General features: G+C 40.0%; 1 protein-coding gene across 7 annotated transcripts in view; it reads left to right on the plus strand.

Annotated features, from left to right (window-relative positions):
* Nucleotides 1-12,587, plus strand: part of USP45 (ubiquitin specific peptidase 45) — a 50,569-nt gene that overhangs the window by 2,883 nt on the left and 35,099 nt on the right. For 5 of the 7 annotated variants that reach the window (XM_064707232.1, XM_064707239.1, XM_064707234.1 and 2 more), the window contains 4 exons: nt 5,860-5,969; nt 8,040-8,209; nt 10,324-10,427; nt 10,814-10,914. In XM_064707232.1, coding sequence (XP_064563302.1) covers nt 5,870-5,969; nt 8,040-8,209; nt 10,324-10,427; nt 10,814-10,914 — 475 coding nt within the window. In that variant the 5' untranslated portion in view covers nt 5,860-5,869. Of the gene's footprint in view, nt 1-3; nt 23-3,243; nt 3,259-5,859; nt 5,970-8,039; nt 8,210-10,323; nt 10,428-10,813; nt 10,915-12,587 lie in introns of those variants that run through there. The other 2 variants (XM_064707233.1, XM_064707236.1) reach the window with 2 other exon arrangements.

The following is a 12,587-nucleotide window of genomic DNA, read 5'->3' on the forward strand; positions in this document are numbered from 1 at the left end:
CCAGCAAGGCGAAATGCCACAGGTAATGCTCAGACAGATGTCCGAAATGTATCAATTTGCAGTGTACATCAAAACATGTAGCAGTTCTGCGGAGGGTCTGGCATTACTGATCCATGCAGGGACCTTTCACAGATGTGTTTCGAAGCATCTTTGGACTTAATCTGCACATCTGTGGTGTTCCTTCTCCCCTTTGGTGTAAGGCTGCTGTTTACAGCTGGGCAGTTCTGTTAAGTCATATTGTTCTGGTTTAGGGCAAATTTGGGAGAAAACCTCCAAAGGGAGCCCCTCCAGAAAGCAAACCCACATGGCCCCTCCCCACAACCAGTTTGGGAAGGATTCCTCAGAGAGAAGTGGAAGGAACCTGTCTATTTAACAGGCACAGCACCCCCCAGCACACGACACCACTCTTTCACCGCTCTGAAAAAGATGATAAATTCAGAAAGTCTCTCTTGGGGGTGGTTGCTCTGTATCAGTTCCCCCAGTGCTGGGGCAGCTGCTGCAGCCACAAGGTGCAAGCTCTCGGTGTTCCCAGGTCCCAGTCCGGAGCAGGTTCGAGTGGTTCCAAAAAAGGGAAAGGAAAAAGTCCAGGGAAAAATTTGTACTGATTAGCTAAACTAACTAATGAGCAGAATCAAAAAGCAAGAGCAAAGCAGGAGCAAGAGCAAAGCAAAAAGCCAAAGCAAAAAGCAAAAGCTGCACTATGTACTGCCCTGTCTGTGTCCCACCAGCCATGGGGTGCAGCTGATAGTAAAACCAAACCAAAACATTCACTCTTCAGAGCCAATCTTGAAGGCACAGAACATAATATCCAGCAGAAACAGAACAGATGACTGAGGATACAAGCATCATAACATCACCCTAGGACACATATGAAAATGCTAATTTTCCCCAGTATTCAGTGTGTGCTCTGCCCTTTCAGTGTGACCCAAATTTTTCTTTGCATTAGCAACGTAAAATGATACAATTTTAACTTGAAAGTTTGACAACAAGTAGTGACACTGCTGGAATTTAGGCTACCTCAGATGAATCAAGGGATTGAGGTAAATGTGTTTGCCCCAGCTTCTTTGAATTCCAGCTCACTGATGAAATAATTAACAATACTGGTTTCACAGCTAATGGGCAGTCCTACTGGGAGAGTATTGCCCATATCCAAAATAGTACCTGGAGATTTTCTGTAGACTCACTTGGCTACATTTCATATGGTCAGTATGCTTAGATAGGCTGGTGAGTTTTGCATAATTTTTATCTTGTTTGCATTCTAGTAATGCAACTGTAATCCTAGTTAATTAAGAATCAGAAAAATACTGTAATAGGTATTGCACAGATAAGAAGAAAATGTGGCACTTGTCTGAAAGAGCTTGCACCCGAATTATAAGAGGAGGGGAAAAGTGGATCTAGGCAGATGGAAGCAGTGATATGATATTAATCAGTGCAGCAGGTTATTTCTCTAACATACTGGTGGTCTGGTCTGTGTTTCTTATAAGCATCATGGTGAAGGTGCAGCATGGGAAGACTCACTAAGGTGACACATTTCAACATTTAGTAAGTGAACTGTAGACATTCTAGGAGGAGAGACTCATCTTCCAAGTCAGAAGTGCAAGATGTCAAGATAGGAGAAGGTTTTGGGAAGTGCAGACAGTGAAGGCAGTTTGCTTCTCCAACTCTCGTGCATAAAAATGTTGTGAAGAGGAATAACCTGGTTGGTTGGGTTGGTTTGGTTTCCCAAGGAAAAGTGATTTTTAGTTCATGCTGGCCTTGTAACTTTTATTGGTCTTAGTTCTACTGAATTACTGTAAAATGTAATTTTTTAAAAAATAGCAGTTTCTTATTTTAGGAACAACATTCAGCTCTTGTAAGTATCTAAATATATACTTTATGAAGAGGGTAAATTTCTAAATATAGGAATATTAATGCTGTTAAATATAGACTGTAGCAAGCATAACTTAAATTTAAAATAGTCTAGGCACACCATAGATTTAACTTAACAAATTCAGCAGATTGATTTTTGGCACTCTGTCAAATCTGAAGCTTTTAAAATTAGATGGGCAGATCATTCTGCTGCTTTTGAAGTGGTTTGTTCTTTCTAGAATGGTGCAAATGAGCAGTCGAGTGAGGAGGTTTTGATCTTAATCAGCTTTTTGTAGCAAGATTGACATTAGGAGTCTTTTAAGAAGTAAGAAGTCAACTGAGAATAGCTAGTGATGGTGATGATTGCACTACAAACTCTTGTATGCTGAGCTCAAAGAATCTGAACGTGTTTGGAAAGGATTAGTTCTTAGTTTTGTACAAAATAATTTTTGAAAAGGAAAAAGCTTACGGTTTTTTAATCTAACTTTTTCTATTTTTGTTTTTTTTTTCTCAAGGAAACTGCATAGTTTCTACTTAAGATTTTTACTGTGTGCCAAGTAGAGATGAGAGTAGAACTAACATACCCTCAACTCAGGTTTTTCTATCACAAAAATCAATTTCTTTTTATTTGTCAGATTCATTGGTGAAATATCGTGTGCACCATGACTTGATTTTATGTGTACAAAATGAAAAGCTTAAATATATTTGTTTTTCCATCACAAAAGAAAACTTCAAGGGAAGATTTGTGGTGACCTCTTTCTGCATAGGAAAAGGAGGAGAGTCTTTCCCCTTTGGGATAGTTGGTGGCTGTAGACAGAAAAATCTCATTGGACATATTTAATAAAATGAGAATGGGTTGGAAAGAGGCAAATCATGGGAATACTACCATGGTTTTTAATCTTCAGTGTGTCAAGTTAATTTTGTCTAAATTGTTCTTTTCTCTTTTGCCTGCTTGTCCTGAATGGCTTGTGCCTATGGCCAACAATAAGCTGTAGATCATCCCTTTTGGTTTTTTCTTAGCTATATTTTATGCCTTCTTGAGTCTGTTTGTTCAGGATTTCCATTCCAACAAAAACTCAAATCTTTTATTTCCCACAAACTGAAATATTTCTGAAGCATCCTAAGTTTCTTCCTTGTTTAACTTAATTAAATATAATAATCAAATTCCTGTCATAAGCATTCTGATTTTGAAATTGATTGTTTTTATTAAATGGGGTCTTTAATTTGTAATGTTTTCAGTCTCTGAATGTACTGGAAAAGGGCAGTACTCCACATACACTTGCATCGTAGATCACGTGGAGTAGCTAATTGCTGTTACCTTTCCATCACACTTCTGTGCTTTTCAAAATCAGGCACAAACCCTGGCTGTCTGAGTCCTTGATGTGCTCTGGTTTTTCCAAGAGCTCACAGGTCAGTAACCATTGTCTGATGGGTGTCCGTCTGTGGGTATGTCCATGGAGAGTAATTAATCTAATGGTCCGTGTTGTCTTTTCCTCTGCCTGCTCTTAGTGAGAGGAGACTGGAAAGTGTCTGGGCTGTGCAGTGGGAGTGCAGCTCCTTATGCAGTGTTCATTCTAATGCCATGTTGATTAGCCTGGGCTTGAAGTGCCATGCTTTCAGTCACTGTGGTTATCAGCTGGCACTGTCTGTTCCCCATGTCCTCAGGGTCCCCAGGAGATGGGTCCAGCAGTGGGCTGTGCTTGCCCTGATCCAGGTCATGTCACCTGTGCTGTGAGCCACAGGATTTCACACAAGGGAATTATTTATTGGAGCTCTCTAAGTGTGCTGATACAAAGATGACTTTCATTGGGGTGAAGTCTGTGCTTTGGACAGTCTTACATAATCTGCCCAAAGAGATCAAAATTGTTATGCTGAAATGAACTCATAGATAGTTTATGTCAATGTTAAATCACCTAAACACAGCTATGTTCCTTTAGGGATGACATTTTTGCTGTCTTTGCTATTGACTCTTTGCATAATTTAGTGTAATGTCTTGTGTTTTCTCACAGCAGCTCTGTTGGCCCTACTGTTTGATGAATGTCTTGATCAGTCTTGTGCTCAGTTAAGTGGCAGTGTGACAAGAGGTGATGGGTAGTTTCACATGAAACTTGGGTATATATGAGAAGCTGCCAAGGCAGAAAGACACAGCTGAAGTTGTTTGAGCCTCCTCATGCTCTGGGGATGCCAGGTTGATGGACATGGCTGGCATGTTGATGGACATTAGGTGTGCTAACATCTGTTGAACATACATAGTCAGGAGCTGGAATAGTTAGACATTTCTTACTGTATAAACAGTAAGAAAGGTCTAAATATTGTGAACCCATGAAATCAGCAAAGCTGAATTCAGTGGTGCCTTTTACTTGCATGTCTAGGCTTTATAACGATAAGTATAGGAAAAATTGAAATCTGTAATTTAAGAACATCATGGTATTTAATATAGTATAAGCTAATTTCTCTGTAAATGTAGCATTTTGTAAAAAAAAATGCGCTGTTTTGAAGGCTTGAGGAAACATGAAGCTGTTGATGCAAGGAAGCAGTGAGTAAAGATTTCTTTTATACTATACAAAAATGTGACTTGTCCAAAGCAAATCTCTCACTGGTAGGTTGATGCAGAAAACCTCCAGCACTGACAGTATGTAGGGATGTAGGGCAGATGCAGGGATGTCTATCCAAATGTGTAGAACTTGAAACAGGAGCTTGCTGGTACAGGTTGCCTGCTTTCCTTCAGGGAAGGCTGTTCAGGTGTCACTGGTGGTGGTGCTCTAATATCAATATTGATGACTGTTCTGGTGATTGGCTTAGTGGATAAGTAAGGAGAGGGAATATTGAATTCAGTATACTGGTTGATTCCTGTGTTTCTCAGAGCTTGAGTAATACAAAGGTCTAAATACATATACAGAAAGGATTAAAAAATCTTAAATAGACAAACTTGCTGAACTCTGGCAAACTTAACTGATTGATCTGTAGTAAGAGTACACCTTTTGCAATTCCCAAATATAGGGCATTTTAGAAATTTCCTATACCTAAATGCAGTAGCACAGTTAAAAATCTTTGGTCCTGGTGGCTCTGGTGACATTACTGGCCTGTTTCTGGTACACAACAAGATGTCATTTTATTTCTGAACAGAATGGCTTACTCACATGTTTGCAATGTATGTGTATTTGACTATTTTCATTCATATGCTTTGTATGTGGAAACAAAAATCTGTTTTTATGAACCCCACCATTAAAAGACAAACTGTAAACTAAGCCCCAGCAGCTGTCTCTGTGGTGCACAGCTACAGTCCTTCAGTGGATTCACATTTGAATTTTGATTAAATGACTGGTGTGCTGAAATCTCTAATGATTTTTTTTAACGTTTACTGGCAAATATCTTTGCTTTAATTCTGTTCCTCATAGGACTTCTTGATTAATGGCACAAATTTCCTATGGGAGACTTCATCTTTATGGATTCTCCAGTGTTTAACAGAGGGATCAGTTTGCTCTCTAGTCAGTCATCCATTGTAGGATAGAACACTTTAATCAGATTTGGAAGACTTTTATTTTCTTACACTGTTTGAAATTGCTCAAAAACCTTTAGGGAATGTGCAAGTGTAAATAATGACTGAAACCTTTCATGAGGGATATATGTTAAGGAGGAGAAACATTTATTTTGATGAAGTTTTCCTGGTATGTTGTAGTTGTAATAACTTACTTTGCAATAACAAAAATAAAGAAAATCTCAGTATCTCAAATATTTAACACCTCTGCCTAGAAGTGAGTGTCCCCTTTTCTTACAGCTACAGTTCAGTGTGTCCTGTAGTCTAACTGGTGTTGTGACATTTCTAAGACTTCATTCCTGACACATTCATAACACTCCTTGTTACACAATAGCTGACATTAGACCAAGCCTAAAACTGTGTTTGTGATGTTTGAATGTGTGATTGGATCTTGTGCTTTTGGAGTTCAAACTTGCTGCATTCAGTGAAACATTTCAATAACCAATAACATTGCCTCTGTTTGTCTTTCCTAGTAAGCAACAGATGCGGGTGAAAGATCCATCAAGAACCAACCCTGAGAAGCCGAAGAGAAGCAAAAGGCCCAACAGGCCCCAGGATGAGGACTCTTCAGATGATATTTCAGGTAAGTACATAAGGGGATGTTTGTCCTGAGGTTGAGGGCTAATAGCTTCCATGTTGACTAAGGAAAGCCACAAATCATTGGTACCATGAAATACTTTTCTTGCTTGAATTTATAACAGAAATATCCCCAGTCAAGTGTTTATGACATGATCAGTTGTTACACTAAAGGACTTCCCTGAAGGGCTGGAGAGTTGTTTGATCTTTGATGACAACCTCTCCATGTGAGGTCAGGCATGTGTGGCAGGAGGCTGTGTGGCTGAACAAGGAGCTTCCAGCTGAGCTCACAGGGAAGAAGGAATGGCAGAGTGGGTGGAGGCAGGTTTGGGCTGCCTTTGCAGAGGTCTGGAGTGTGCAGGATTAGGGATTAGGTAAAGCAACTTCAGTTAGAATTGGGTCTGGTGAGGGGTGTAAAGAGTAAGATGAGCCTTTATGGATACAGTGGCAGTAAAATGAAGACTAGGGTGAGTGCAAACCTGCTGCATGAGGGGGCAGGGGTTCTAGGGACACAGGATGTGGGAAGAGGCTGAGGAACTCAATTCTTCCTTTGCATCTGTCTTCACATGTGAGCTCTGCACCTGATCCTCCCTGGCTCCTGACCTTAGTGGCAGACTCTAGGGTATAAACACTGTCCAGAGCAGAAGATTGAGAACTGTTCAACAAACTGAATGCACACAAGTCCGTGGGTCAGATGGAATGCATCTGAACTGCTGAGAAAACTGCGTGATGTCATTGTAAAGCTGTGCTTTGCCATCTCTTCACGGCAGCAAATTGAGGAGGCCAGCTGATAAGCAGGAGGATAGGTCTGCCATTCAGAGTGACTTAGACTGGCTGGAGAAATGGGCAGGCAGAAACTTCTCAGGGTTCAGCAATGGCAAGTGGAGAGTTTGGCACCTGGGCATAACCACATGCCATTACAGGGTGGGGATTAAGGCAGCTTTGCAGAAAAGGTCCTCAAGGTCCTAGTGCACACATTGAATAAAACCAAGCTGTGCTGTTTGTGCCTGCTGTAGGCAGGATTGTATAAATGAGAGTGCAGGACAGGCAGGTGATTCTTTCCATCTTTTCAGCGCTTGTGGGACTTCCTTGGGAGAGCCGTGCCCAGTTGTGGGCTCTCTCTTACAAGAAAGGCTGGCTTGCCAATGAGGCCAGTGGTTCACCCCCTCCAGATTTTTGAGGAGATTGAGAACATGATGTGGGAAGAGGGGCTGAGGGGAATGTCTTTGTTTAGCCAAAGGAGTGAAAGTATAATTTCTTTCATTGATTGCCTGATGGTAGTTACAGAGAAGGCAGAACCAGATTCTTGCAGGAAGTCCACAATGAGAGGACTAAAGGCAACAGATCAAATTTAGAGCATGGAAAATTTGACTAGGTGTGAGGAAGTTTATTTTATATTCACTCTGAGGGTGGTCAGACAGAAACCTGATTTTCTTGTGAGTTGGTGAAGCCTCAGTCCTTGATGATATTCAACATTCAGCTGAACAAAACCATGAGCAAACAGATCTAAATTAATATTTGGCAGTGCTTTAAGTGAAGGCTTGGACAAGATGGCCTTCAGAGGTTACTTCAAACTTAGCTTATTCTGTGATGTAGTGAAATTTTTGCAAAAAATTATGACAGAGAAGAATGGTTGATATTCGCATTCAGAATGAACAGTTGTAGTACGGATGCATGGGTGTTTGAAAAATCTTTCTTTATGGGTTGGAAAAAGGTCAATGGTCTGTGTTGTTATATGCAAAAATAGATTTATCTATTATTTTATTGTCAAAAACCAGGGAAATTAGTTTTGTACAAAAGTAATCCTTGTACTTTTGTACGAACAAGTTTATCTGGTTTTAAGAGGTGGCATTTATTGACTTGAAAAGAATTTCCATTACGGAAAGACTAAAAGAGATTCCTTCATAAAATTCAGTATGTGGGGCGCAGCTGGCTGATCTTTCCTACTTTAATTCTTTGCTGTTTTTTTTTCCTGGTGCTGAATTAATTGAAGATCACGGTCTTTCAGTGTCCACGTGCTCTCTTCCCTAGCCATTATTTCGGATGTCTAAAAGCGCGTGTGTGTTGTTCCCTGCAGGGCTCACCTGCCAGCACGTGAGCCAGGCCGTGGACGTGCCCCACGTGAAGAGAGCGGTGGCTCAGAGCGTGTGGTCCGTGTGCGCCGAGTGCCTCAGGGAGAGGAGGCTGAGCGACGCCGAGCCCGCGGCGCCTTCAGACATCTGGCTGTGTCTCAAATGTGGCTTCCAGGTGAGCACGTGTGCTCGGTTTGCACAGGTGCAGTTTCTGAAGGATGTGTTGGGGATCCTTGTCTGTTTGGCATCTCATTACAGAGGAACAGTGTGACGCAAGTGCTTGGTTGTGAGAGTCCCTGCTTCAGCTTCCTCGGGAAGTGGGGTGCGGCCTCATGTTCCTGTTAATTTTTGGCACTGTTTAGGGTTAGCTTTATGTGTCACACGAGGCCTTTCTGGGTCACTGTGACCCCAAGTCGTTAAAAATCTCTTTTCCCATCCCGAGCGCTTGACGAATGAGTTGGAATTCTTCATTTCTCGGTCTCAAGGTTGTTTATTGCGTCTTATCTATAAAAAGTTTTCTCCTGCCCTGCTGGGGTCTGTCCAGCAGGACAGTTCCAGGCACACTGCCTGCCCCTGGGGCAGTGTTATGTCCTTATACTAAAAACTACATATACAATGTTTACAATTACTTTCCAGTACCTATCACCTGTGTTAGACAGTGAGTAGACTGTAAGTACCAACATCACAGCAGAAGATGGAGGCCAAGAAGAAGAAGGAGAAAGGCTGGACACGCCCAGTTCCCTCCATCTTGCCTCCTGAACCCCCATACCAAAAACCTAAAATCTAATTTTCCACCCTGTGATAACTTCACTAATATTCTACTTAAGCTGTTATGGCTTCATATAAGGTTGGTAGTTTGCTCCATGGGCCATAATCAAAACCACAGGTGTTTGGGACTCTGTGCCAGGGCTTCTGAGGCCCTTGGCAGGGGTCCTGGCCATTCTGGACAGCCAGAGGGGTGTTCTGGGTTCCCACAGCAGTGCAGTGTGGCATCACAATTAGTGATGGCCCTGCCTTTTCTCTGTTCTTATCTGCATCCTCTTGCCACTTACAGAGAATTGGCTCTGGGAGCTGTGTGGCTGCAAAATGCATCTGTTCAGCTGGCTGCTCTGGCAGGAGTTCCCATAAATAGGAATGAATGAGAAACCAAACATGTATATTGCTGAATGAGCTTGTGCTGTGGACACTCAGTTACTAGATTTGACTGAAGCCAGGGAGAAAGGACTGTGCTGGAGTGAGAATGCTGCTCCTGTGGCTACTAGCCATTAGAAAGGATCAGTTATAATATCAGACCATGGCCTCAGAGTTCAAAGTGGCAGGTCCTGACCCCAAGGGCTTTCACAGATTTCTGCCCTGGGTTTGAAGTAAAGAAAAAAATTTGCTTGATACAGCAAAATTCAGTTTATGGGCAGTATCAGGCTCAGTTCAGCCAATAGTTGCCTGAACAAAGCATGTCATGATTTTCTTGGAATTTCAGTAGATTTCACTATAGAAAACTACTTTCAGTAGGTTTTACTATAGAAACCAGCTCCTACCAGTATAATATGAAGAGATTTGATTTTGCAAAGAAACATGCTATTCACAGGGTTCAGAAGATAGTTAACTAGATCTATATGAGGAAGACTCATATATCTTGCTTGAAAAACTTCTGTTAAGGTGGCCTTTAAAAGGAGTTAATTCTGTGTGCTTCTTCATGTTCATGCTGTTAACAGCTTCTAAAACTTAATGCCTGTTCAGAGACCGGTGCTGAATCTAAGTCCCACTCTCTTCATTCTTGAACCATTGCAAATGCTTAATGCTTTCTCCTGAAATTGCTGTACATAAATAGTGTGTTCTGAGCAGCTTTGTAGTACAAAGCACTTTATGTACCTTTTTCATTTGCTGTCTGGAATGCATTTGACATTCTTGAGCAGTGAGGGTTACCTATGCTGTTGTCTTCCTTGATATTCTGGACCAAATATGCTACATAGTTGTTTCATTCACAATTACTAGAGCATTCTTTCTTTTGTGAATGTTATAGTTTTTGTATGTTGATATTTAATCAATACTTATCCAAAAGCTAGGAATTATTTCTATTCAGTTAGAGCAAACATTCTCTATATTTTTAAGTGATTTTCCAAGTAGAAAAGATGAGAATGTTAAATCAATCCTTACAAATGATAAATAAGTAGAGCAGAATAGCTTCATGTCTAGTTTTGAAAAGTGGAGTTTTTGTAGTGTATTTACTAATAATACATCTTTTCTTTTTCCCTTTCCTGCCCCTTACTGGGTTGATGTGTCCATTTTTAGGGATGTAGTAAGAATTCAGAAGGCCAGCATTCTCTGAAACACTTCCAAACTGCACGCACAGAGCCTCATTGCATCGTTATCAACCTCAGCACATGGATCATATGGTGAGAGTCAGCGTGCAGGTGTTTGTGTGTGCCTGTTCCTAGGACTTCACATAACTGAAAGCAGTGTCTTCTCATAATAAAGAATGATTCTGACAGATAAAATGAATGCTTTCTGTAGAAGAAAGGTAGGCTTTCTGGAGGCAATATGTGTTTGTCCTTTGTATTCTCTGAAATTATTTAAATCTATAAGGACCACAGTGAATTGGGACTGATCTATAGAAGAGCATATATGAGATGAGAGAATTCAATTCTATTCCATTTTCTTAGTGGGAAAAATTGAAACTGAGAGCTTAAGTAATTTGTGTAAGGTTGTTTGGGAGGTTTGCTAGAGCTGGGATGTGCATGCAGATAGCCCTGAATTCCAGTTTGTTTCTTCTTTTGTTTAGGTGTTATCAGTGTGATGAAGAGCTGTCAACGCATTGCAACAAAAAGGTTCTGGCTCAGATAGTTGACTTCCTTCAAAAACATGGTGCCAGGGCTGAACCAAGTAAGTTTGCACAAATAGTTTTATCTGGAGATAATAATAAGCATTTCAGATTTTGAGTCATGTTAAAAATACAGCTGAAAAATTGTGTACAATGTGACCATGATGTAATTTATAACTGCAGAACTTCTTGGGGAAGTAATACCTATCAAGACATAATGTCACCTTTTTTTCTATTTTTAAAATGTATGATTACATTTTAAAAATATTTTGGATGCTATAGGGTAGTTTTTCTGAATTTTGTATTTAACAAAGAAAGTTTACCCTAGAGGAGTTGTTTTCTTAAATGTGATAAGGCCATATAAATTAATAAATTAATCACAAATTAACACATAATAATATATCAAAGTGTACATTTTACATTCACTATAAATGAATTTAATTTTCTTGGTATGGATGTATAACAGCTTAAAATTTTCTGATTTAAACTTGTTCTCCACAGTTTCCTAGATTTAAGTGGATTTTCTGTTGTACTCTGCTGTTGGATGCAATGTCCATTTTTACTGTTTGGTTTTAATTGATAGAATTGTCATTCCTATTAAAATAAGATAGTATTAAATTATTTTCTTATACTAGGAGCATTCTACACCTTCTCAATATATGTGACAGTGGATAGAACTTCATATGTGTGGCCCTCTACTCTTGATAATGTTGGTGTTATTCATCCCTGCTGTAACACACTTGGCAGCATTTCTGGCTTGGGACTTGGGAGTGCATTGAATTCCACATTTGATTCTCAAAACCCACCTTAAGTAAACTTTTAAAACAATTGGTTGCATCCTTTAACAGAGATAATCAACCAGTTAGAAGTGAGAAAGGATAATAGTTGCCATACAGAATTACACTAAGTATTCTTCTAGGTAAATGTGCACCTACCAGTTTTAAGAGATGTTACATATTTTTTGAGGGAAAAAATGAAGGTCTGTTTAAAAATACAGTATTTTGATCTAGTCACGGGTTGTATATTGAATTATTCAATTTTAATGAATTGATATATTGCTGCCTTTTGCATCTTTTTTTCTTGGAGCAGTGAATATACAGCATGTGGTTTCACTTTTATTCACAGATTTAGTTTCAAATTTATGTGTGATTAATATGTGTTGCAGCTTTCTTGCAGATGAAAATGCTGTGGTGGTTTTTTTTCAGTTAATGTAAGGAAAGCAATTTTATTCCATTATTGTACTGCTGGATAAGGCTTTCTGAGTGATACAACTCTGTGCCTCATGGTTTAAATTCTAAATTTGTGAAACTTCAAAGCATCTAAAGCTTTCAGATGAAGAAGTTTAGAAGTTTTCTGTGAAATGTCTTAAATTAAGCAACTAAAATTCCAAACTAACTCAGGAAAAGTAAGCATATTTATAGCAGAGCAGAGCAGCATATGTTTCTGCTGTATATGCATTTGTGTTTAATTTTGGTGCTCTGTTTCGAAGATGCTTACATTTCATGTAAATGTTTGCGGATATAACTGGAAACTTTGCTGTAACTGGTACCAAAATTGTGGTTTTTTTTTTTTTGTTTAGGGCTTAGACATAGCCTTGCAGGGTGCCTGCCTTGGCAGCAAGAGGTCTGAGAGTGCCAGGGTCGCTCCTGCAGGGCAGCCACGTCTCCTGCTCCATTCTGGGAAAGGGTTGAGGCTCCAGTGCATGATTAATGCATTAAGTGTGTGTGTGTACTTC

The sequence above is a fragment of the Zonotrichia leucophrys genome, chromosome 3 (genome assembly GCF_028769735.1).
Source record: "Zonotrichia leucophrys gambelii isolate GWCS_2022_RI chromosome 3, RI_Zleu_2.0, whole genome shotgun sequence".
NCBI lineage: Eukaryota > Metazoa > Chordata > Aves > Passeriformes > Passerellidae > Zonotrichia > Zonotrichia leucophrys.